Here is a 27,881-nt window from a genome sequence, read left to right as displayed (position 1 = left end):
AACAACCCACCGTAAGGAAACGCTCAACAGAACTAGGCCTTGCCAAAAGACTTGGCCCCACTATATCGGACCTGGGGGACGCTAAGGGGGCCAACCGGTATCCGGGGGACTAACCAGATGGCTCCACTGAGAAAAACAACAACCGATAAGGGACCCTCAACAAGACTAGGCCTTGCAAAAGACTTGGCCCACTATATCAGACGGACGCTAGGGGGCAACTGGTAGCCGGGGGACTACCAGATGCTCGCTGGCCGAGAAAACAACAAAACCGATAAGGACGCTCAAGCAAGACTAAGGCCTTGCCAAAGACTTGGCCCACTATATTCAACGAACGCTAAGGGGGCAACTGGTAGCCGGGGGCCTTACCAAAAGATGCTCGCTTGGCCCGAGAAAACTACACCGATAAGGACCTCAACAAGACTAGGCCTTGCAAAGACTTGGCCCACTATATCAGGGACGGACCTCTAGGGGACAACCGGGGGTACCGTGGGACGACCAGATGCTCGCTGGCCGAGAAAAAAACACCTATAAGTGACCTCAACAAACTAGGCCTTGCAAAAGGAACCTTGGCCCCACTTAAATCAGAAACGGACGCTAGGGGCAACTGTTAGGCCGGGGACTACCAAAGATGCCTCGCTTGGCCGAAGAAAACACCCACCGATACGGACCGTTCAACAGACTAGGCTTGCCAAAGGGACTTGGCCCACTATATCGGGGACTGAAACTCTAGGGGCAACTGGTACCGGGGGACTACCAGATTGCTCGCTGGCCGAAGAAACAAAAAAAACACCGATAAGGACCTTCAACAAGGACTAGGCCTTGCCAAAAGGGACTTGGCCCACTATATTCGACTGACTCAGGGCGGCAATGGTAGCGGGGGAATACCAAGATGTCGTGTGGTCGAAGGGGGAAAACAACAACCGATAAGGACCTCACAAGACTCGGCCTTGCCAAAAGACTTGGCCCACTATACTAGACAGGGACGCTAGGGGGCAACCGGTAGCCGGGGGACTACCAGATGCTCGCTGGCCGAGAAAACAACACCGATAAGGACCTCAACAAGACTAGGCCTTGCAAAAGACTTGGCCCACTATATCAGACGGACGCTAGGGGGCAACCGGTAGCCGGGGGACTACCAGATGCTCGCTGGCCGAGAAAACAACACCGATAAGGACCTCAACAAGACTAGGCCTTGCAAAAAGACTTGGCCCAACTATATCGGACTGACGCTAGGGGGCAAACCGGTTAGCCAGGTGGGGGACTAACCAGATGCTCGGGCTTTCCAAGAAAACAACAACCGACCGTTAAGGACCCACAACAAGACTAGGCTTGCAAAAGATTTGGCCCATATAATCACGATGGACGCTTAGGGAGCAACTGGTAGCCGGGGACAACAGATGCTCGCTGCCGAGGGAAAACAACACCGATAAGGGACCTCAGACAAGACTAGGGCCTTGCTAAAAGCTGGCCCACTATATCAGACGGGAGCTCGGGGCAACTGGTAGGCCGGGGGGACTACCAGATGCCGCTGGCCGAGAAAACAACACCGATTAAGGAACCTCAACAAGGGGACTAGGCCTTCCAAAAGACCGTTGGTCCACTATATCAGATTGGACACGCTAGGGGCGGCAAACCGGTAGCCGGGGGACTACCAGATGCTCGCTGGCCCAGAAAACAACGCCGATAAGGACCTCAACAAGACTAGGCCTTGCAAAAGACTTGGCCCACTATATCAGACGGACGCTAGGGGGCAACCGGTAGCCGGGGGACTACCAGATGCTCGCTGGCCGAGAAAACAACACCGATAAGGACCTCAACAAGACTAGGCCTTGCAAAAGACTTGGCCCACTATATCAGACGGACGCTAGGGGGCAACCGGTAGCCGGGGGACTACCAGATGCTCACTGGCCGAGAAAACAACACCGATAAGGACCTCAACAAGACTTGGCCCACTATATCAGACGGACGCTAGGGGGCAACCGGTAGCCGGGGGACTACCAGATGCTCGCTGGCCGAGAAAACAACACCGATAAGGACCTCAACAAGACTAGGCCTTGCAAAAGACTTGGCCCACTATATCAGACGGACGCTAGGGGGCAACCGGTAGCCGGGGGACTACCAGATGCTCGCTGGCCGAGAAAACAACACCGATAAGGACCTCAACAAGACTTGGCCCACTATATCAGACAGACGCTAGGGGGCAACCGGTAGCCTGGGGACTACCGGTAGCTCGCTGGCCTAGAAAACAACACCAATAAGGACCTCAACAAGACTAGGCCTTGCAAAACACTGGCCCACTATATCAAGGAGTACGGACGCTAGGGGGCAACGGCCGGTATGCCTGGGGACATACCGGTTGATCGGATGTCCAGAAAAACAAAACAACGGCCGATTAAGGATCCTCAACAAGACTAGGCCTTGCAAAAGACTTGGAAAACCCACTTATATATCAGATGGGGCCGGACGCTAAGGGTCAGCGAGGAGCAACCGGTAGGCGTGGGACTAATGGTTGCTCGCTCGACCAGAAAACAACTCTGATAAGGACCTCTACAAGACTAGGCCTTGCAAAACACTTGGCCCACTATATCAGATGGACGCTAGGGGGCAACCGGTAGCCGGGGGACTACCAGTTGCTCGGTGGCCCAGAAAACAACTCCGATAAGGACCTCAACAAGACTAGGCCTCGCAAAACACTTGGCCCACTATATCAAACGGACGGTAAGGGGGCAACCGGTAGCCAGGGGACTACCAGTTGCTCGGTGGCCCAGAAAACAACTCCGATAAGGACCTCAACAAGACTAGGCCTCGCAAAAACACTTGGCCCACTCATCAAACGGACGGTAAGGTGGCAAAACGGTGCCAGGGGACTACCCAGTTGCTTCCCCCGGTGGCCCAGGAAAAACAATCCGATAAGGACCTCAACAAGAATAAGGCCTGGCAAAAACACCTTGGCCCCACTATATCAGATGGACGCTAGGGGGCAACCGGTAGCGGGGGGACCTACCCGTTGCTCGGCTGGCCCAGAAAACAACTCCGATAAGGAACCTCAACCAAAATAGGCCTTGCAAAACAACTGGGCCCAAGATATCAGATGGACTTTAAGGGGGCAACCGGTAGCCGGGGGACTACCGGTTGCTCGCTGGCCCAGAAAACAACTCCGATAAGGACCTCAATAAGACTGCTTTGCAAAACACTTGGCCCACTATATCAGATGGACGCTAGGGGGCAACCAGTAGCCAGGGGACTGCTGGTTAACCGCTCACTGGCCCGGAAAACAACTCCGATAAGAACCTACACAAGCCTAGTCCTTGAAAAACGCTTCGCCTAATAAACCAGACGGACGGCGGGGGGCAACCAGTAGCCAGGGGACTACCGGTTGCTTACTGGCCCAGAAAACAACTCCGATAAGGACCTTAACAAGCCTAGGTCTTGAAGAACACTTGGCCTAATAAACCAGACGGAGGCCGGGGTGCAACCAGTTGCCGGGGGACTACTGGTTGTTCACTGGCCAAGAAAACAACTCCGATAAGGACCTAAACAAGCCTAGGTCTTGAAGAACACTTGGCCTAATAAACCAGACAGATGCCGGTAGGCAACCAGTAGCCGGGGGACTACTGGTTGCTTGCTGGCCCAGAAGACAACTCTGATATGGACCTAAATAAGCCTTGGCCTTGAAGAACACTTGGCCTAATGAACCAGACGGACGCCGGGGGGCAACCAGTTGCCGGGGGACTACTGGTTGCTCACTGGCCCAGAAAACAACTCCGATAAGGACCTAAACAAGCCTAGGCCTTGAAGAACACTTGGCTAAATAAACCAGTCGGACGCCGGGGGCCAACCAGTAGCCGGGGGACTACTGGTTGCTCACTGGCCCAGAAAACAACCCCGATAAGAACCTAAACAAGCCTAGGCCTTGAAGAACACTTGGCCTAATAGACCAGACGGAAGCCGGGGGCAACCAGTCGCTGGGGGACTACTTGTTGCTCACTGGCCCAGAAAACAACTCCGATAAGGACCTAAACAAGCCTAGGCATTGAAGAACACTTGGCCTAATAGACCAGATGGATGCTGGGGGCAACCAGTGTCCGGGGGATTACTGGTTGCTCACTGGCTCAGAAAACAACTCCGATAAGGACCTAAACAAGCCTAGCCTTGAAGAACACTTGGCCTAATGGACCAGATGGATGCCGGGGGGCCACCAGTAACCGGGAGACTACTGGTTGCTCACTGGCTCAGAAAACAACTCCAATAAGGACCTAAACAAGCCTAGCCGTTGAAGAAACACTGGGGGCCTAATATAGTCCCAGAACCGGATGCCAAACGGGGGCAACCAGTAGCCGGGGGACTACTGGTTGCTCACTGGCCCAGAAGACAACTCCGATAAGGACCTAAACAAGCCTAGGCCTTGAAGAACACTTGGCCTAATAAACCAGATAGATGCCGGGGGGCAACCAGTAGAAACCGTGGCTACTGTGCTCGCTGGGGGGGCCACCTAGAAACACTCCGATAAGGACCTAAACCAAACAAGCCTAGGCCTTGAAGAACACTTGGCCAATAATAAACCAGATAGATGCCCGGGGGGCAACCAGTAAAGCCGTCGACTAGCTGTTTGCTCGCTGGCCAGAAGACAACTCCCGATAAGGACCTAAACAAGCCTATGGGCCTTGAAGAACACTTGCCTAAATAAACCAGATGGACGCCGGGTGCACCAGTAAGCCGGGGGACTACTGGGTTGCTTGCTCGCGCCGGCCAACCAGAGACAACTCCCAAGCCCAAGGACCTAAAAAAGCCTTGGCCTTGAAGAACACTTGGCCTAATAAACCAAATGGACGCGGGGGGACAACCAGTAGCCAGGGGACTACTGGTTGCTCACTGGCCCAGAAGACAACTCCAATAAAGACCTAAGCAAGCCTAGGCCTTGAAAAACACTTCGCCTACTAGACCAGACAGACGCTGGGGGGCAACCAGTAGCCGGGGGACTACTAGTTGCTCACTGGCCCAGAAAACAACTCTAATAAAGTACCTAAAAAAGCTTAGGCCTTGCATAACAATTGGCCCACTAGACCAGACAGATGCTGGGGGCAACCAGTAGCCGGGGGACTACTGGTTGCTCTCTGGCCCAGAATAAGAATCCGAAAAGGACCCAAACAAGCCTAGGACTTGAAGAACACTTGGCCCACTAGACCAAACGGACGCTGGGGGCCAACCAGTAGCCGGGGGACTACTGGTTGCTCTCTGGCCCAGAAAACAACTCCGATAAGGACCTAAACAAGCCTAGGCTTTGAAGAACACTTGGCCCACTAAACCAGATGGATGCTGGCGGGCAACCAGTAGCTGGGGTACTACTTGTCGCTCGCTGGCCAAGAAAAAAAATTCTGATAAGGATCTAAGCAAGCCTAGGCCATGAAGAACACTTGGCCCACTAGATCAGATGGACCAGGCCTGAGGCGAATTGAGTGGACTTGTACGTAGTGTATATGGCTCCCTTTTTGTATGCCTTGCCTGTTATTCTACATACTTGTATGTATCTGGTCATATTGGTTCCACTTATCATACCATTGTATTAATTACTTTCGTATTAGTTATTAAAATTTAATTTTAAAAATACAGCTAAGTTTGCTTGTTTCTTTACGTTGGTTATTAAATTTAATTTTAAGAGAACATTAAGTTTTATTGTTCCTAATATCTTTTGATTTGTATCTTCCAAGGTTGTATGGCCATTATCTGATACTATTTCACCGGGCGACACAGGTCAAACCCAGAAAAGGGATTTTGACGAAGGAAAAATCTATTTCTGGGGGAAGACTTGTGTTGCCCGGTGAACCCATTCCTCTTTCTTTTCCTGGTCCCCACCCTGTAGCCAGCCCAAGCTTGGGTGTGTAATCCAGGAATAAAGCCACCGGGCGTGGGTTGTTGTAGTAGCGAGCGGAAGGTAGATTTAGTAGTACTTGTAACGGCACTTGCCTAGAGAGGGACTTTGAAGGGAATCTTCTAATTGGCAGAAGACCTGTGATAGTGGCCTCCACTCGTCCCAGTGCTTATACCGACGCCCTATAGTGTTCGAGCTGAGGGTAGTAACTTCAGCATTCCATTTAGTTTTTTTCTCTGGTATATTTAACATTATTTATACCTAGAAATGTCTGTTACAGGACCATTTCACCGGGCAACACAGGTCTTCCCCCAGAAATAGATTTTTCCTTCATCAAAATCCCTTTTCTGGGATTGACCTGTTTTGCCCAGTGAAATGTCCTTATAGCACTCATTTTTAGGTATAAATAAATGGTAAATATACCAGAGAAAAGAGCCATATGGAATGCCAATTAGCTCTCTCTTCTCTCAAAATCCCTCGCCAGAGAGGTGCCGCTACACGGCCACCTTCCTCTTGCCACTACTACTTCTGCCAAGAATCTTCATTCCTTCTTAGCACTCATTAACGTTGACAAGTTTGTTTTTTTGCTAATAATATTTGTGAATTTTCGAAGCCATCATGTCTTCAGACCTGCATGAAGCATCTCTTCTAAGTTGAGTATAAAGTTTGTTGACTTTGAACGCATTTGTGCAACTATGCATCAAATATGGTGTTGTTTATAATGAAGCGTTGCTTGGGAGCGAGCATTTTGTTTCTCGAGTCGGCCATTTAAAATGCATTGTTGACCGCGTACCTGGTCTTTTCAAATTTTTATTGTAGTATATAATTTTTTTTACTCCTTTTTGCTCATCAAAGTATATGTTACTGTTGTCGTGAAATTTTACCATTTCGCTCCTGATGGGTTTCGATAGGTTGGTGTATCACGGTTTGAACCTTTACATTTATTAGCCTAATTAGGGGGTTTCCCTCTTTCATCATCAGTCCTTCAGGAGCGATTTGGTTCCCTCACGAGAGTGCAATGGTAAATTTCATTCCTACAACATGCGCGAGTATTGTGTTTGAGGCGACCTAGGCTAGCCTAGCGGTACGCCATTTTTTGTTCTGGGAGGTAATGAAATTCTCATTCATTCGCGGTGCTCATGCATGTTGTGTAGGTGATATTATTTATTTTATTATATTATAATATTATATTGCTAATTGTATTTTGATGGGGTTTGGAAGTCCTACACGAATATTTACCTATCCTTGAGCGTCATTTTTACTTATACTAGCCTACCTGTCCAGATCTAGGCTAGGTTTTGGAAGGTAGGCTAGGCAGTTGAGAGTACTTCTCGCTATCCTAGTTGGTACTAGTCCTGGCTAACCTGACTAGACTAACATTTTAGTTTTGGAGGGTGATCCTTTACTAGAGAGTTCCTCTCTTGTTACATAATGTAGGTGCTAGGCCTATCTTACCTGACCAGGTCGATATATTCGATTTTGGAGGGTTAGGTTAGGCTCTAGAGTGTCCTCTTTTGTGACGAACTAGTAGGCGCCATCCTAGGCTACCTGACCAGATCGGGGTATCTGATTTTGGAGGGTTGGGCTAGGATTGGAGATGGGCTTGCCTTTATTCGTCGGTACTTCCAATAATTCCTTATCAATACTTTTTGTTAAGTATAGCTTTGGTTATTACCTCCTTTAGGGTGTCAGTTGGCCTGCCGTCTTCTGCCCCCTTTAGTTGTAGGCTATTTACGGCTTCTTGGAGGGTGACAATCACCTGACCGGTCGCTGTTGCCAGGCGATTACTAGTTTACCTTTCTCCTCCGGGCTCTTCCTTCCGTTCCAGACTTGGTCCGGCGGTGCTACGTTAGCTCGCTGTCCTAGTAACCCTACCAGGGAACAGCAGCTAGAGCGTCGAGCACTGTTCCAGGGGATTAGTCGGAGGAGGTTAAGGATTAGAAGATTATGTAGTCTCTGTTGGTATTCTCTGGGCCTGTGTTATTCAGGCGAGGTGTGGTCTACCATCACACTCGCCAGGATGTTATACGCAGGAGTTCTTAGTTGCGCTGTTCCCGCTGCTCTGTTTTCCGTATTCTCTGGTGTTATTGCTGCTTCCCCACTCTGGGGGGGGTTGGAACTTGGCTTAGAGAATGCGTTTCCAATTGACTTGGAATTGCTACTCTACTCCAGTGTGTTCAGACTCAGGCTTAGATTTTACCTTGTTTCCCTGTTCTGCCCGTATCAGGCCAACCCCGCCGATCATAGCTATTGCGCTAAGGAGATTATGGATTCCGGAACAGGCGGAGACATTCAGAGCGTTAATGTTAAGTAAAATCTTATTTAAGAGTTGATATTTCCTTTAGCTAGTTTGGTAGAACTAGTCTAAATGTACATATACTGCCGGAATTATCTTTGGCGGAACTATTTTGACAATACTCATGTATCAATTCCAACTTACAGATGGTACGCTGTCTCGAGTTGGGATGTTCAGCCGTTCTCCAGCAACCATGTGGGCATGAGGTCTGCCGATCTCATGCCAGCTGTACGGTGCAGGTTGACGACATCCTAGTCTGGCATCCTGATGGCTGTAAAGTGTGTTTCACTTTAATGGAGAACGTGACTAATGAGTCGGTAGTTACCATCCACATCTCAGTAATGTTTTGATTTTTGGTCATAGTTCTGCCATTGGAGGATCTGATTTCGTCTTCTCTTACAGACCCCTCTGGCGCTCAAGGCCTCCTCACTGGCAAACCTTAAGGTCTGGGTGGGCGGTTATTGGGAGGAATGTTGCCGCTGGATGCCCCTACGTGCTGTCGGAGGAGATGTGTTCTCTCCTTTATCCTAATGCAAGGTCTTCGGCAGCAGTAGCTAAGGAAGTGGCGGCCCCTTTCATCGAGAGGATCCGTTTATAGAGACCGAGATCCCCACGGAAAACCAAGAGGGCTTGTGTGAGGAGGTGACGGAGGAAGTAGCAGCCATCAGTCTGCATCGCGAGCCGATGACCATAGACTCTCAGGAAGAAGGTAGGGAAATAAGTAAGGCAGGTGGTTTTAGTTTTAAAACTATTGCTTGTAGTCCATCTACTTCTTCTTCCTCTTCCTTTCAGGGCTTTTCGAAGTCCAGAATCCTTGGGGATAGGTCTGGTTCTGTGATCCCCAAGGTGAAAACTCTGAAAAAGAAGTCTCTTGCCGAAGGCTGCCAGACCAGCTAAACCTTCTCCGGCGGACTCCACCAGGTCGTCATTGGCCCCCAAGCCTTTGGCTACCTTGGCAAAAGCTACTCCCCCACCTAAGGGGTCGAGAGCTAAGGGGTTCTAAAGCCAGACTGGCGGAGTCCGGCTTCGGCCCTGACGCCTTTGCTAATCTTCTCATGGAGAAGATGGGGAGTATTGTGGACTCGAGATTCCAATCGATGTCCTCTCAGCTCGCCTCGGGTTTAGAGACATCAGGGCAGTCCATTCTGTCTCTGGCTCAGAGACTTCAGACTCAGGAGAGCTTGCTGGCCAGACTTATTCAGTCCGGGGGCACACAGCAGTCCTTTATTGTGCCGGATGCATCTAAGCTCCCGCCATTCGAGGACAACAACCCATGGTGGCTGGCGCTGCATGCTCCCTTTTCGGATGGCATGCTGACAATTGAAGGCTGCGGACCCCGTCCCGTGGAAGATTACGAGTTCTTCCCGGCGGACCTCCAATTTCCCTTCCTAGGCTACGCCCGATTAGCCGAGGAAGCGTTTGTCAGGGTAGACAGGGTCCCAAAGGAGACTGTGATCTATCCTAGAGATCAAGCACAGTCGGCATGTGTCCGCACCCTTTCGGAATGGAATTGCGTCAACACTAGTTGACGCCGCACAAAGGTTGCTACACCATGTTCGTGGTGGGGTATAACATCCCAACCCCTTGTACATCTAAGATCGCGGAATTAACTCTGCAGGCCAGAATGGAGGAGAAGCCACTGCCTCAGCTTCGAGAGACAGAGCCTACCTCTCTGCTCTTTCCTGGAGATTTGGAGTGCTGGTTGGGCGCTTCGGAAACGTTCACAGTGAGCAAACTCGATCCAGAGTGTGCCTCCACACAGTTTAGTGAACGCTTACCCAGAATTCCGGATGCCATGGTAAAGGCAGAGTTTGAGGCAAAGTGTAGATTGAGTAGGTCGATCAACTCGGTTACTACTTCAGAGTTGACGGCCTCTGTCTACGCATCTCAGAGAGAAATCTATCTAATATGTCAAAATGGATTCTTTTGAATGATACCTCAGGAGTGAGACCTGTACTGTCCTCAATCATTCCTACAGTTGAACTACCTAAAAAGTCTTTTAACTTGGATGAGATCTTTTAGATCCTCTTGGGTCTGCCTACTTGATTGGAGTCTTTCAAGTTTGTATCAATCTCATCTGCAGCAGAACAATCTTAGCCTTGTCAGAGATATTAGAGAAACCTTCATCTGTTCTCAAGACCTGTCAGGTCATTAATTCATTTGTGAACAGAGTGATTAGATGTCTCAGCTCTTAAAGAAAACTGCCTTGTCTTAATATTTTTAACAGGTAACGATTATATGTAATGTATTATTTATATTGTTCCAACATGTTAAAAATAACTAATCTAAATTCATCCCTCTCTACACTTCAACTTTATTTAAATTTTTTTCGACGCTTTTTTTCATGACCTTATTATAATTGGTATACATATAAATAAATATACATATAGATTTTTTTTGTATCGCTGATTTCAAGGCTCGCCAAGAAAGCATAATACACACATTCTAATTTGGCACAGTGAGAACACAACTCCCAGTGGATGTTTACACAATCACTCAGTCCAGGATTCTGATGTCTTTTAAATCTGTTGTTTAAATCAAATGCTAGAAAAAATTTTGTGTTGCGTACTCCAAGGAGGCCTGTGATGTTAAACAATGAAAGAGTACCTAAAAAACTGCAAAATGATAAATAATGAAAATATTCATATATAATATTGATTATATTTTATAGGCAATATAGAAAGGTGAGGCTAGATATTTCAGGGAATTTGGCTATTTTGTATTCTATCCTCACAGCAAAAACTACTGGCTGAAGTTTATCTTTTGGACGGCTGTTATGTAATTGTAGTTTTAAATCTTCTATTTTAAGCCTTTCTATACTTTAAGAGATATGTTTGTGATCCAGGTACTGCATTTTCTCTTCATTGTTGTAGAGAGTTTGTAACTGTTTGCATTGTTGAGTTCATCAATTGTGTTTACATATTAAAAAACAGAATGGTAAACATTTAAAACTTGAAATTCATAGATATTTTGTAGCCTTAAAGTTCTGTCCACAATGTAGATTCTAATTGTGATACAAGTAAGAGATATCTTTTACAATAAAGTTCTCTCCTTATATCTGAGTAATACCGTTGAACCTACATTAAACATCTATGATACTGGCCAGATAGACAGGTAAACGTATCAGAACTGAGGATCATCTCTATAAAGAACACTTTATCATGAAGTACAGGACATTAATTGATTGTATCCTTCCTTTGGAAGTTTGCATTTACATGATCTTCCTTTGGAAGCTTACCTGTTGGATGGCAACAGGCACAGTCATCTCCAAAGCAGTCAGTTGAGTCAATTGCACCAACACAGCTACTCCAGTTTGCAGGTTTCATGCAAGATCCACCACTGTTCTCACAATCAGGTAATAGAACACAGAGGGAAGCATCTAAAAAGGTCAACAGCAGTTTAAGCACTACTCATACACAGAAGTAAATGCTAAACATTTCAAGTACAGTGGCGATTCTACCCCTCAAAAAGTGGAGGGGCAAAGATGATTGTTGGGTGGGCATCATAGGAAAGGTGACTGTAAAAATAATTACAATTTTGGAAACATTTGAAACTCATGGAAGAATGAATTTGACTAAAAGTAAAGGTTCATATATAATTTTGTTTAATTCCTAAGCAAAACAACTGTAAAGCATCCATCTGATATTTTACCTGACTTACATGATATGAAAATTTAACATTCAAAACTATATACAGTTCCAAACAATACGCAAACATTGAAGAATGGATAGTATGTATAAATGTAATACACATTTGAACCACATAAAGAGTGGTAGTAACTATATGAAATGAACAGATATACATGGGGCATGTCATGACAATTTTGAAAAGGTTCAGTTTGACATTCAAAACTATATACGATCCCAACCAATATGCAAATTATTAAAGAATGTCAAGTTTGTGTAATACACATTTGCACAACTTAAAGAAAGGTGTTAACTAATGAAATGAACAGACAGATATGGACCATGTCATGACCATTCTGAAAATGCTGGTTTCACATTCAAAACTATATGCAATTATTAAAGAATGACAAGTTTGTATAATGCACATTTGAAAAAAGTAAGGAAAGGTATTAATTAATGAAATGAACAGACAGATATGAGGCTTATCATGAAAATTCTCAAAATGTTGTTTCGACATTCAAAACTATATACAATTCATAACAATATGCAATTATTAAAGAATGGTAAGTTTTTATAATACACATTTGAACACAAACAGATACGGACCATGTCGGGATAATTTTCAAAATGTTAAGTGCAATTTGATTATAAGATTACCATTGTCGGCTGTCAAACTCATCTACAAAACTATCTAAGTCAATACTCTCAGCCCGTTTATTTTCAATTGATAATAATGCAGTGTTACTTAGTCTCTCACTAGTCATTGAATTTCTAAGAAATGTTTTTACTATTTTCATTTTGGAAAAAACTTCTTTCACAAGAAGCACTAGTAAAAGGAAGTGTTACAGCTATCAATAGTAACCTGTATAAGCAATCAAAGGCAGATTTATATGGATGAATAAATGACAAAAACTCCACCAGTGATGTAGGTGGCTGAGGTTCTTTCTGGAGCAATTTCTTGACAAAAGGTAGCTCGAGTTTTAAATCACTTTGTTTAACTGAATATAAAGCAAATGACTTCAAGTCATCCTCATGTAAGAACGGCTGTCCTTCAGGACAGAGCTGAAATGCCACAGAAGATCACACATGAATCTTTTGAAAAACGACGATCTAATTTACTATTTAAACAGTCTAGTACTTCATACAAGATTGTGACGTGTTGTGCATGACTTGGCTCCCCAACTCTCTGGCCAGTTGTTTCCAGTATGATAAAATCACGGAGCTGTCGAGGTTTTCTTGAACGTTTTCTTGTCACTGTTGGTGAAATGGCACATTTTTTACAGAGTTTGTCAGCCCTATTAGAACAATTCTCAATTAAGTTGGAGTTTCTTACATCAGCTAAATCTTTACGAAGACAAGAAATAAGTTTAGCTGCTTTTCCAAGGTCTGCCTGTTTGTCCTGTAGCTGCTGAGATACTTTATTTATTTTTCCCAGAATTTCAGAGAAAAACTGCAATAAACAAACAAATTCTGCACCCATCTGAGCAAGTAAACCTCTAGCAGATACAGTTCGAGCTCCAGTATCATCTGCAGAAGTCTCCTTCAAAAGTCTTATAATGCATTCCAGACATAATAAAGCATTTTCACAGGAGGTAGCCCGACACCACCAGCGAGTATCACAGATGTTGTTCTCGAATCTGTTCTTCAGGAAACATTTCCCGCTGTATAGAAAGGAACTTCTCATGAACAACTGCATTACTAACAAAGATATAGACTTCTTAAAGAAGACTGAAAAATTCAGATGCTTGTGGTACATTCTTTGCAACACTTGTCAAAACCAAATTGAGCTTATGGCCATAACAATGAACATAATAAGCAAAAGGTGCTTTCTCTTTTATACGTTTCTGAACGCCACTAATTCCTCCACTCATGGCTGATGCTCCATCAAATCCCAAGCCAACATCCAATGAAGACATGGGAGTGAAGGAAATAAAACATTCCTGAATACAGTGTGAGATTTCATCATAAAATCGTACTACTAGTGCTAATTGCTCAGTTTTGCTCACATCCTTGGCTTCAACGGCTTGAACAGAAAATTAATGGCAGGAATTTATGTATTCAGCTATTTCTTCCCTCACAATTGATGCAAATGTATCAATCATCTCATTTTGTATTGCAGAACTGGTGAACTTCTCATTTTTTGGACCAATTTTGACGCGTTCAGCTATAACAGGATCATGTTTGGCAATGAATCTAAGAAGTTTACGAATATTTCCTGGATTTTGTTCATCGTTCCCTGTTGTGTTATATTTTGTGTTACTGTCAGGAGTATAATCTTACCAAGAGTTTTTATGTAATGACGATTTTCATGGGCTTTCTTCTGATAGCCCTCACTTATACTCTGTTTAATGGATGTTTTATCAGTTTTATTGTGTTGGTAGTCAATCCTTGTAGTATAGGAGGACTTGTGGATATATGAGCACAGGTGCTTTGCAATGGCCCCATCTTTTCCTTGTGCCTTTTTCCATCGTCTAAACCCACTCTTTACAAATGCATCGTCTGCATTGCCATAAGAAGGTGATGCAAAGTGCCTACAAGCAAAACAGAACATTGCTTCACGTTCTTGAGACTACTCAGCCCAATTTTGTGTGACTAGTTAGTGGCTCATGTTATATTCAATAATGATTAATTTTATATATAATATTTCATTAAAAAAGTGGGGGGCAAACCAGGGGCATGGCCAAAATCTGGGAGGGCAGCTGCCCCCCCATGAACCCCCCTAGAATCACCACTATTCAAGTACCGTGTACAAGTGAAATATGGTCACTTAACATGACTCCCTCAGGAATACACTGCAAGAATCGACTTGTATATAGAATACATTGAAATTTGTGTCCAATATGGTTTAAGAATGATAGGCTTAATCTTTGTAGAAAAACAAAGTAATTATACTAACTTTAGACATCAAAAGAACCTAAGTACAAAAACTATACAACTGATTAACCAAAATTTTATGGTTCCAGTGTTTAAAAAATAAAGATAAGAAATTCTTAACATATGAGAAACTGCTATTTCAATTACAAAGAAAATGAAGCATCACTGAAGTGACCTACCATTAATACAACAGTGACATGCAGCCTCCCCGCATCCTTGTTTGTAGATGGTACCTGTGCACATGTAGCTACTCGTACCATTGTAGCAATAGCCTTGATTAGCAGTGCACTGGGCATTAGGGGTACAATCTGAGAGTTTGAGGGAAGATAAACATTTCTTTATGTAACGTTAATCATCATTTAAAGTTATTCATATTTGTACAATTAAGCCCTCGTCCTTGAAGGAATTATCACTTTACATAAAATCCAGACATACAAAAATTTAGTTCGGTTGTAACACGAGAGGTTCTGTGTATTGACCTTACTGTTTTTTTTTATAATATGACGATAAAGTTAACTCAATATAAATATGAAAGAGCAAGTTAAAAACATAAGAAGCAAGGAACTTTCAGAAAATATAGGTAACAACTGCTACTGCATAATACTGTTCCAGAAGTTTAAACCTAAAATTATATTATGTACTATATACTATAAATCTTCTTTTGCATGTGCTTCCAATATTACATAAAAAATTTCATAAAACTTTTCATTATCCTAGAAATATTATAAGAAACTATGCCTTATAAACAATTGAGCAAAAAATATATCAAGTTCTCCTACTGTTCTTTATGCGACTCACCCCTGCAACAAGTGCGATTGTTTCCAAGGCAACCTGCTGGTTCAGCTAAGCCATAGCAAGTTCCCGTCATCATCTTTCACGCATCTCCCACTGTTCAAGTGAGACTTCTTCCAAACCAAGGTCTGGCAATTCTGCCTCTTGACTGTTCCAAACTGAATCTTGAATTTATTGATAATTGTGCTGCGACTTTTGGGTCAACGTATCCGGCAGCTTTCCCGGCTGGGGAGGCTGCCATATCTTGAGGTAGCATAAAAAGGCTTAGCTACCCCTACGTTCTGTCCAAAACCTCCAACCCAGACCTTGAAGGTGGAGAGTGCAGCATGCTTAACAGACTGCTCTGTCTGTAATGCAAGGTAATGTGTCAATTTCGAGTAAAATCTTTGAACATTATGCTTACATATGTTGATTAATTAATGTAATTTAATTTACAGAAATTTTAATTATTCACGGAGCGACACGGCTGAGCCCAGAAATTGAATTAATAATACATTAGGCGACATGCATTTTGACAAAATCTTCTGAATGCAGTGAAGAACATCCATGCATATTATCAATTTTGTTTTGTCTCAAGAAAGTCATTCACAGTTAATCTTAACAATATATTTAAGTATGAATGAGATTTTTTATATTTTTTGAAAGAAAGCAAGGTCTTATGCTTATTCTTATGCTACTCTATAAATGCTCCCTTGCAACTGTGGTGGATAAAATAACCAGAACTGAATCTTAACTGAAAAATTTACTCCTTACGAAGACTTTGTGAAAATGTACGAACTATAACCCGAGAACCAAAGGGAAATGGCTCTTTATAAGATTCCTGGTGCTTGAGCCTAATAATAAGTGAATGATTGCAGATGCAAAATAAAGATACTTACCCATGAAACAACAAGCACAATTTGGTCCATCACACCCTTCATCATATGTGATACCATTGCATACATGGCTGCTATTCGTACTGAAGCAGTAACCATTATTGTCTGAACATATGGGTTTTGGTGAACATCCTGAAACAGCTTTAAGAAATTTTACATTTATTTTAATGTGTTCATCAGTTTGAGTAACTTTTCCTACTTCACACATTCTAATTTGGCACAGTGAGATGTTTACACAATTACTGAGCAGAGGATTCCGATGTCTTTTAAATCTGTTGTTTAAATCAAATGCTAGAAAAAAACTTTGTGTTGAGTACTTCAAGGAGGCCTGTGATGTTAAACAATGAAAGAGTACGTACCTAAAAAACTGCATAGCAATAAATAATGAAAATATACATATATAATAATGATTATTTTACAAACAATATTGAAAGGCGAGGGATTGATGTTTAAAGTATTGTATCTGTATTTTTACGTCTTCCATTTCGAGTCTCTTTTTATGCTTTAAGAGATCTGTTTCTGATCCAGATACTGCAGTTTCTCTTCATTGTTGTTAAGAGTTTGTAACTGTTTGCATTGTTGAATTCATCAATTGTGTTTACATATTAACATCAGCAAGGAACCTTTCAACGTCCAACATTAAAGGCTATAGAGCCATGTTGGGGTCAGTCTTTCATCGCAGAGGATTAGATTTGTCCTCTAATCTGGACATTTTAGACCTTATAAGTCATTTGACATCTCCAAGGGCACAGATTCACCTGCAGTACCTTCTCAACTTAGTTTTGAAGTCCTTGCTTTGAACCTATGCATTCTATCTCTTTAAGAGACATGACAAGAAAAAACTTTCTGATAGCTTTGGCAATGGCAAAGAGGATCAGTGAAGTGCATGCCTTGGGTAAAAGTGTAGGTTTTTTGAAGGTGAATGCTATCTGTTCATATTCCCTCGGTTTTTTGGCCAAGAACATGTCTGCCTCTAATCCACGGAAAGATCTTTGTGTCCAGTGAGATCTTTAAAATACTACTTGCAGAGAACTAAGGACATTTGTGGTGATTCTTGCAGTCTGTGGTGCTCTGTCAAGAAACCATCTAGACCGTTGTCTAAGAATGCTCTGGCATTCTTTCTGTGAGATGTGATCAGGGAGGCTCACTCGTCGGTTCAAGATGTGTTTCCTTTGTATAAAGTGAAAGCTCATGAGATAAGAGCAGTGGCCACTTCTCTGGCTTTCAAAAGAAATCTGTCCATATCAGTAATTTTAAATTCAACATTTTAGAAATGTAAATCAGTGTGGGTCTCATCTATGAGATATTGAAACAGTGTATGATGACTGTAGTACTTTAGGTCCTTTTCTTGCAGCTGGTGTGATGTTGGGAAAGGAAGTATAGGAAGCAACCTTTCCCAAAATCTTTTTTCTCCTTGATATAAGGTGTATGTTTTTTCAGAAGCCTGGAGGTGCGAAGTGCCTGAGTACCCTCCAATCCTTTGGTAGGGTGGTGGTGGTATTTTATTTTAAACATGTTTTGGAAATAGGTAACATAGTGTTTTTTCTCTGGTTTTTATTGGTATTGAGCCCTGGTTAGGGGTAATTTACCTCTCCATTGTTGGTTATTGAAATTACCTTCACCACAAGGGTCCCACTAAAGTAGTAGATGTTTGCTAGCTTCACAGCTACATCTCTACATGGTAAGATGAGTGACATCCAGAGGCAGTACTTTCCTGTATCAGCACTCTTACAGGTAAGGAATCAATCATCTTTTATGTAATGTTGACAAAAGTTTTTCCTATCCTCTTTCTAGTTGGTGTTTTGAGGTAGATTTCTACTATGCATCCCACCATCCCTCAATGTGGGAATCGGCTATATAATTACTGGGTAAGTCCCATAATTGAAATGTCATTTTTATAATAGCTTTAATTATACTTATCCAGTGATTACATGATCGGAGGCCACCCTCTGACCCTTAGCATGGTCTTTCTTTTTAAAGGCATGAAGCAAACCAAGCTCTTTGCCAAGTGGGTCCTCTCTTACCCCGAAAGTGGGCGGGGTCATTGTTACCAAGCCAAAACAGGACAGAAAATAGCAGTCCGCAAATTTTGGAAATTAACTGCTGGCGAGTGAATTCTTAGCTATATAATTACCGGGCAAGTATAATTTAAACTTAATTTTATTATAAAAATGTCAAGTTTTGTGAGAATCAGGTCTGTGCTTTCATAGCATGATAAAAAAATTGAAGGTAAAAAAAACTTTGCCAAACATCTGTAGATTTTATTATCATAAATAAAATCAATACAAAAAAGCAATGCTATTGCAGTGCTGCAATGTCTTACTCTTTTACTACTTTATAAATTAGTGGTTGGGAATGTCAATCACAGAAGCAACTGACAGCAAAGTCAGCAAAATTAACCATATATTTGTTCGATAACAAAGGGAATTCTTAAGAAGCCACAGTAAAATGCAGGTAGTATGTATACTACATGAAGTACAGCGCCATGTATTCTTTAATATTCCAGAGCCAAAGTTGGCTACTATCCTGACCTGTAAGGATCAGTTTGGGTTCTTAATGAGATTAAATTCAAATTAAAAAATATAGAATCTTGCCGTTTTGTTACAATTCATTTGTCATTTGATACAAATTCATTTACTACAATTTGTTTACAAAAGTAAATGCCAATTAGACTTAAAATTCAGTCGACAACATTCTTATCTCAAATCCTAAATTAAGTATAATCCTGAAATGAAAAAGGAAGTTCAGAGAATAATCTATAGGGTTTAAAAAGAAACCATACTCTTTTCTTAGGCTACAATAGAAATTGCATACACTTTCTGAAGCTAATATACTTTTCTGCTATGAAGTGTTAAAAACTGTGACAAGTGGATATAAAATAGATCCTAATTACAGAGTGATGAACGATGCTAAAAGGTGAGAGGTGATAAAGGCAACGTGATTTTGAGACATGGAAACTCCAAAACATGAAGTCAGAAAGACAGTCATGAAGTTACAAGTAGAATAAATTCTAAGAACAACAGTCAAGTTATCCAGAAACATTAAATCATACAACCAGATATTCTTTCCCTGTACATATCTTTATTCAATCATGTATGCAAAGTTCAAGACACCAAAAGCAACCTACTAATTTCTAAGTTACAGTAGTGTATATATTTTTATTATGTTGCAGTACTAATGACATGCCCTAAGAAAATCCCTGAAGAAAACAAACCTTTCAGAATTGTGGCTTTATGATTATTTATTGTTAAGATAATGTTGCAAAAGAAGAAAAGAGCTTAGATACATGTACAAGAAAGGTCACCTTGCCAACACAGAATATAACACTGAAATCATAAAAAGTGAACAATGACAGCACAAGGCAAGGTTGAATCTGCAACAAATGACTACCCCAAGAAGTGTCCTTTTATATCTGGCATCTTAAGAAATTATGCCAACTTATTTCTTTTAGTAATTCATTAAGAAACTTATGTACAATACTTGATCGTAGAGCCCCAGGGTCCCAATTCTGCACTGTTCTACATAGTAATAGAATATAGACCATTTGTATAAAAGCTGATTGCGCAGGTAGAAAATCAACTGAAGTGTCTTCATAATGATAATTTATGAAAAGTAAAATTGCATGACTCTTTGAGTAATGACCAATGACTGAACTGCCCACTTGAAAATGTTGGCAATGGTAATCCTACACACTGTCAACCCCAAAAATAGTGAATATGTACGTACTCATTTTAAAATTACCTATAGGCAAATTACTGGGTATCTATGTAGTAGGCAAAAGAAATAAAGTAAAGTATGAGACTATTCTGAAGGGGAACATTTTCCTCACCTTAAACTATGTAACAATTTGCATGGGGCACTCCATTTTTCTGATGCCAGACAACATTACAGAGGTAGCATTTTTCTGATGCCAGACATTACAGAGGTAGCTTATGTGAACAAACAAGGGGGAGGGGCCCTAGTGCCATGCCAACTTCACTTGATAACAGCCCACTTGCATCAGTGGGCCATCAACAACTCTGTGGACCTCACAGCCAGGTACATTCCAGGCAAAATGAGTGTAGTGGCTGACAAGCTAGTCGGTGGGGACAAGTTCTACAGATGGCATGGTCTGCATCAGGAGATAGCGGACAGGCTTTTTCATCTGGGAGGGGGAGACCAATTATACCCTCTGCAACAAGGTTTAACAGGAAGCTAGAGGTCTATTGATCAGTGGTTCCAGATTTTTTTGCAGTGGCAGAAGACACCCTTTAACATCCTTGGGATAACCTGGATGTCTACACCTTTCCCCCCCCCCAACTTTTACTTGATGCGTCATGTCCTGAACAGAGTAAGTAATGGTTTCCCATAATCTCAAGATGACCTTGATATCTACTTTGTGGCCCCAGGCAGAGTGGTTCCCAGATCTGCCATTTCTGCTCTCGACTGTTCCAAGAGAAATACCCCCTTGGCATAATCTCATGTAGAGATATACCATTAATTGGTAGGATCCCTCTCTTCACAGCTGGAGTCTATCTTCTGCGAATGAGAGGCTTTTCTTGCAGAGCAGCCACTCAGATGTCTGGCTACCTCAGGTCATCTTCAGCTGTGTACCAGGGCAAATGGGCCATCTACTGTGATTGATATCGTCAACGAGGTTTCTCCCCACTCGAAACCAATACTCAGCAGATAGACAATTTCCTCGTCTTCCTCAGAACATAAAAACACCTTTCTGCTTCTGCTAAGGGCTATGGGACTGCCTTGGGATTGGTTCTTCATCTGAAAGATGTTAACCTTACTTAATCTTGGGAAACCTCTGTGCTGTTCAAAAGCTTTGAGCTTTTGATGTAAAACATACCAGGGTTTGGGGGTCTCTAGCCTTCAAATTTGTTGCCAACACTCAAAACCCCTTGGATCATGACGACAGATTTGCTTCCTTTTCCATCCCTTCCCTTGGAGATTTTGTTGATGATGATCCAGATGAATTACTCCCCTGTTCTGTCAGAGTACTGTGTAGTTATCTAAAAAGGACTCACTTCAGACTTTTTGTTAGGATGGGGTGGATCAAGATAGAAGTGTCCAAGAATACCATTTCATTTTGGCTACATGAATCGTTAAAGCATGCCTACTCCACATCATCAACTTCTACTGCCAATACAGTGCATGCAAGAACACATGATATTAGAGGACTCAGTCCCTACTTGGCATTCGAGAATTTTGAAAGCTGGTGCTTGGCTTTGCCTAACCACTTTCACCTCCTTCTACCTGAGGGACATTGCCCACAAGTCCTTGGACACTTTTTCATTAGGTCCGGTGGTGGCTGCTCAACAAGTGTAGCTTATCCAGTGCCCCTAGCAGGACTGTATCTTGCTTAAGATGATGGTATGAAAGTGAGAATGATTGAGATAAATGGTCTTTTCTTTTTCCCTATTGTCCTTTCTCCTCCACTTAAGCTGGAACTGTCCAAATACACGTGAATGAAGTAGCCTTACTGTTAGAGAGTATTTTGTATTCTATATGAATATACCTTTCAGTAGCAAACCCTTCTTCTCTCTAGCAAGGGCCAAGAGGAATGACAACAAACCCTTATAGATGGCTACCTTAGTTTGTTATCTGAACAGATATATGTAACTACTATTTAACTTCCTATGTAAGGAATCTGCTGTAGTCTGAATGTTAGATACATACATATCTAACAGTACAGAGGCTTAGGTCTCCTTCATTTGAATTCTTTTATCCAGAAGTGTTACCAGGTGTGCCAAACCTCCAGTTGGTCCAGGATTCTCTTACCTCCCACCATTTGTCTGCATATGAACAAGTGATCAATTTTCAGTAAATTTTTGTATTCCATAGCTAACAAATGTGCGGCCTTAACAACTACCGCCTACCTCTAGCTAACCCTCTTTCAATTAACCTTGGGCTGGAATAACCAATACATCACAAGGTAGAAGCTGGGTCACTGGTATGCAGGTGGTGCCAGAAGTTTTATTCAAATGTTAAGACTGCAGGTTTGTTAGCAATGAAAAATAAAAATGAATGAAAAATAAAAAATGTCATTTTTTGTTGAGGGAAGTTTTAACAAGACAGAGTAGTATATATTTTAAAATCATGATAAAGTACTGAAAGTTTTGTTTGGTGTATCCTGTTACAATGTACTTGACTAGTTACTATCATATTACTTGTACCGTTTACATTCTCGGTTGATGTAGTTTTACCAACATTCACACTGCCATTAGTTGCTATATGAAACAATTCGGAGATTTATTTTTTCTTATACAGGAAACGTCTAATTTTGTAGTATCCTTTAGTCCAGTCTGGATTAAAACTGCTTTTTGGCAACTTTCTGCCAACTGCTAATTTAAAAGCTCTTCCATAGTGTGAATTTAGCATTACCGAGTGTCATCATATAGCATTTCGCTCAGGTAAGAATGGTATTTTAAATTGTGCATAAGTCTATTCTCCTAATATATGGAATTCATATGCTCAGAATTCAGAAATACTTCACACTGGGCAAACTTGTGAATCTCTTAGAAAACTCTGTAAAAAGGTACACTTGTATTATGGGATCCTTTATGGATAAAACGAACCTTCAGAACTCTAACACATTACGTTGAAATAAATGCAATAGTGTATATGGGCATAATAAAATTCAGAACTTTACAATGTGCACTCCTTGATCTTGTCTGAGAGTGCATTGGATTGTGATAGTGTACGTATCTATCATTAACCAACTCTTGGCTAAAATAAGAGACGGACACTTCTTCATTTGTTCACTTTCGATATAACAGTCCTGTAGATCTAATGTGTTAGTTAAGAAACAAAATTATAATATACTACACTGTACTACATGTATTTATTTTACAGAAATCTGTGTATGGTGTTTGTGCATTATGTGAATTCTGCCTTTGTACTGCAGAATTGATAAACATTGCAATCATGTTCCATTTGCATTCTCGTAATATTTACATTCTTAGCTAATTATGTACTACCAATGTATATATCTCAGTTAATTGAGTATGTACTATCAATTTTTAAATTACCATAAGTTGCTAAATGAAACAATTTGGAGAAAATTTTTTTTCTGTAACCTGTAATGTAAATTAACAAAGTTGGGTTTAAAAATGTGCCATCAATTGCTAGATGACATAATTTGAAGATAAATTTTTCTTGTACTGCAAATTTACATATAGTTGGGTTTAAAAATGTGAATTAATTTATCTATACTAGTAACAGCTAATTGTAAATGAAATAGTTGTGATTCTGTATGTTTCAAAATGTTTTGTAGTCTGCACTTCCTTTTTTTCAGCTAAACAGCTGTTCTCGAATCAGCTGTCATTTATATCAGTGTTTTGCTTGAAAATACTAAGTGGTTGTAAAATGTAAGAAATAGTGATAAAGCCTCCCAATTACTTTTTCAGAAGCTAACTTGGAGGTAATATGGAAGTGACAACTAGTGAAACTGAGGAAGCCTAACCCAGTATAATCTACTGATATGAAACTCATAGGTTACACATGCCTGGTGTAATATACCAAAAATGCAACTCACACATTATGATGCTTGTATGTGATGAAATCAAGTTTTGACTAAATCTTGAGGGTCATGTGAGTATGAATGTGGATTACGATTCCTTTGATGCTATAATTTATTGAGTTTTACAAAATGCTTTTGTTACAAATATACTGTGCTGGCATTTTTAAGGAGCACGCTCTTGTTCCAAAAACCAAAAAAGCTGGCCCCAAAGGTTTTTGTTAAGGTATTATGAACCTGTATTTAAGATATGAAAAGTAACCATTACAACTTAAAAAGATCATAAATGGCTTAGAAAAATTGCTGTACAGAAAGTGTCGAGGGACAGGGAGTGGTTATATTAGGAGTCCCGTTTTTGCATTTTGGGGACCCTGGAGACAACCCAAGAATATTTGGAAGTCACTTAACAGTGTAGCATTTACAAATGCCTGGAAGTCACCTGTAGTATACCATAAACATATTGTAATAAAATTACCTCAATGTTAATGGCAGTTACTAATCAATCAAATTGATTAAAGAACAGGAAATCACAATGTTTTGTTAGGCAGCATACAATTTTAACCTCATTATAATGAATATTGGGTAAAATCATACAAATTTCTATTACCTTTACCAGACTTTTTATAAATGAAAAAATGTTGCCTTCAAGTTTAAAAAATGTAAATACAAAATATCTCTCAATTTAATATACGTCAGCGGTTATATTTTCATATTTTTTTGTCAATTTCAGCTTTCTATATAAAAATTTAAAAAGCCTGAGTACTTGAAATCCAGAATAAGAATAAAACAAGGATGACAATGGTCAATGATCATGTTACCACTCAACTGTCAAATGAAAGTATGAAAAAGAAATGTCTTAAAAAAAAAAGGAAGAAAAAGTCTGTGCCGTAATTTACAAAGATGCCAGTGTTCTCCAGCTCTACATATATTTGCATGTACCGAGTTCTATCACTCATTCTCTGTACCCACCAGAACAATATTAAAAAATACTGGAAAATGTAAGTTCTCCAGCACTATATATTAGCGTGTACTACCGAGTTCTATCACATTCTCTATACTTACCAGAATATTATTAAAAAATACTACCCCTCCTAACACACTGTACTTTTAAAAGACTTCACATTCTACACATCATCGAGCCAATGCTCACTACAATAAAGTTTCTCCCCCTTAATTGATCAACAACCTGGTTACAGGTGCTCATCTTTAAAGCTTGCATCAGTGCCCTTGCAAACTTCATAGCTCCTCACTTAAGAGTTTTGTGCATTGAGAGCTCATCTTTTTATATAAACAAACCTGTTTTTATCCTATCTAACACAATACTTGTTAGAGCTATGGTACTTGCCTACATTCAAGTAAAACACTCCTGGTTTTATTTTAGGCAATGGTAATTGCCTAACATTTAAGTAAAAACACTCCTGGTTTTATTATCTATAAGTACAGTTAGTTTAGTATAAAAAAAAAAAATTGAACCTTTGCAATTAGTAATTTTAAATTCTGATTATTCATAATTAGAAATTAAGAAAAACCATTTTATTATTAAACACAATTTTCACACTGCTTACCATTTCAGAGCAACAAAAACTTGCCATTCATCTTTTAACAGGTATGTAACAGCAAGGGAACATTGCCACAATGTGCCTTTATTAGAACACTTAAGGAGATTACTAAAGGGTCATTGCAGCATTACGTTTGCTGCAAACTGTTACTTTGTCTCAAACTATGCACTAACCTTTCTTTCTACAAGATACAAGTATTCCATTTTGGCTTTCTTTTCATTCAATTTCTTTTGTCCATTCACCAGTCTCCAATTTCGTACAGTTCAATCCTCAAATCATTCACTTCTCTCTCTCTCTCTCTCTCTCTCTCTCTCTCTCTCTCTCTCTCTCTCTCTCTCTCTCTCTCTCTCTCTCTCTCTCTCTTCTCAAGACTTACTCCATTCAATGCTGTTCACACCAGGCTCCTAAAGTCGGTTGCAAGATTCTCTGCACTGACATTTGACCTAACAGATGATCACAGAAGCTCAAGTGCAATGGCACCTGCCATTTTATTGGTGGTCTCGTGCAAAAACAGACCAAATAAACCATTAACTTCACCAACTGACTCCATAAAGAAATGTTAAATCTCTGGTCTGGCAAGAAGAGGTAATTCCAACTTTGCTTCACATATCTCTCCAAAAGTTCACATATCTCTCCAAAAGTTAAGACTTCCCACAAGGTTAAGAAATTATTAAGGAAGACACTTCCCATCAATTTACGTATATGCTTCCGAGTATAATGACGTACATTAAAAAGGTTTACTTACTAATAAATCAAAGAGGAAATATCAATGGAATGTAGGTACATAATTATACAGTAATGAGTAAGGTTAACTTTGATACTGTTGCTACCCAATTTCAAATGAATTATTTTCAATAAGTTTATATGACTGCAAGTGAACATTGTGTCAACCATTGACTGCATCAAGTACAAATGGGAAATTAACTACAGTACATTAAAATAATTCACTAAAATCCAATAACAGGAGCATGATGTAGTCTACATTGCATGCTAGAAATAATTCACTCTAAAATCCAATAATTTAAAATTTTTAAAATCTAGCTTTAATTTTCAAATATTCAGTAAGCAAAAGGAAAGCACATCAGCTCAACTCATAAACTATTCCACATAAACATTCCCACTGAGCAGCAATTCCTAAAAAAATTATGGAAGCAATATTATATTAAATTACTTGAGAGCCACATGACAAACTTACTGCATTTTCTTAAATTTAATGGAAGCTGGGACGAAGTCTGCAGGATAAACTTTCTCCAAATTCTTTGCTATTTTTCTTGTGAAATAATTGAAATGTATTACATGAAGCAAATTAAATTCCCACAAAACTCAACCATCCACATACTGGGCTGTACAAAAATACCTACATCTTCCATAAATATGAATAAAATGGCATGACATTTAGCACTGTTTTCCTTTGATTTCTTTTCCAACAAGTACATCATCAGGATAAGCCTCACGGGGTGGTACTAATGACAACATCATCAGATGCCTTGAAAAACACTTTGAGGCACGGAATTTATCATCAGTTCCATGAAGGAGATCCAAGACACCAAGAACACCATAACACTGGTTAAATCTGGAAAGTAATGTCAATTTGTAAAATATTACACTCAAAATGACCTTCATGATAAAAAGATATTTTATACTATATACATATACTATACTTACCCAGTAATTACTTAGCTATGAGCTCCTACTTGATGGCAGCTTGAATCTTCCAAATTCGTTGTAGCAATTCTTTTGTTTCTATACGTGACTAGCCACGTCCATTGAAGAGGCAGGGAAGAGGAACTACGATAACAGCTCAATTTTTTTACGCCTAAATGTCCAGGAGTGGGGAGGACAGGGTCCATCCATAATTACTGGGTAAGTATATATATGAAATGTTATTTTATCATGTCATTTTCATATAAGAAACTTACCTAGTAATTACTTAGCTGATTCCATATTGAAGCAGGTGGGAAAAATGGACTAGACTACAAACAAAACCCTCCACTATAATGGAATAAATAAAATAGCTAGCATTGAACAATGCTTGTTGTTCCATACCTGTTGAGGGAGCTGTGCAGGTGAGTAATGCCTCTGGTTGGCACTCCTCTCAACTTGTAGGGCGTGCCTGTATAGGCCAAAATTGTCTCTACTAACATAGGACCTTGCAGCAAAGAAGTATTCCGGATGCTGAAAAGGTGTTGTTATAAAGCTTGTGATGAAGGATACGACCGTAGGTTAACAAGGCAAAAACGATAGCCCCTGCCCAGGGCTTAGTACCAACAAACAATAAACCAGATGAAAAACATGACCACTACCCAACATTAAAACTGGTGGGCACTCCAGGTACTCTGTAACCCCAGACTCCCCTAGAACTTCACACATATTCAAGGCGAGAGAAATAAATATTTTTTAGGAAGGAACACTTCCTACACTTCTGGACCAATCACTACGTCAGCTACAGACAATGGTTCTCAGGTACTACAATTACTATAAAT

The 27,881-nt window shown here is 40.9% G+C and overlaps 2 protein-coding genes across 3 annotated transcripts in view; both read right to left on the bottom strand.

The window, feature by feature from the left end:
• The window catches only part of LOC135219839 (neurocan core protein-like), a 28,796-nt gene extending 13,749 nt beyond the window's left edge, over nt 1-15,047 (bottom strand). For both annotated transcript variants that reach the window (XM_064256950.1, XM_064256951.1), the window contains exons 1-2: nt 14,845-15,047; nt 11,404-11,544 (exon numbers count right to left, since the gene is read on the bottom strand). In XM_064256950.1, coding sequence (XP_064113020.1) covers nt 11,404-11,544; nt 14,845-14,908 — 205 coding nt within the window. In that variant the 5' untranslated portion in view covers nt 14,909-15,047. The remainder of the gene's footprint in view (nt 1-11,403; nt 11,545-14,844) is intronic.
• Nucleotides 15,048-18,579: 3,532 nt separating this feature from the next.
• LOC135219845 (fatty acid hydroxylase domain-containing protein 2-like) overlaps nt 18,580-27,881 on the bottom strand; it is a gene marked incomplete in the record, with an annotated part of 155,175 nt that continues 145,873 nt past the window's right edge. Inside the window, 1 exon segment of the mRNA XM_064256956.1 lies at nt 18,580-26,971. Within this exon segment, the coding sequence (XP_064113026.1) occupies nt 26,794-26,971 (178 nt within the window).

The sequence above is a fragment of the Macrobrachium nipponense genome, chromosome 1 (genome assembly GCF_015104395.2).
Source record: "Macrobrachium nipponense isolate FS-2020 chromosome 1, ASM1510439v2, whole genome shotgun sequence".
NCBI classification, from domain to species: domain Eukaryota; kingdom Metazoa; phylum Arthropoda; class Malacostraca; order Decapoda; family Palaemonidae; genus Macrobrachium; species Macrobrachium nipponense.
The sequence above is the reverse complement of the archived record's forward strand: the minus strand, read 5'-3'. Positions and strand labels throughout refer to the sequence as shown.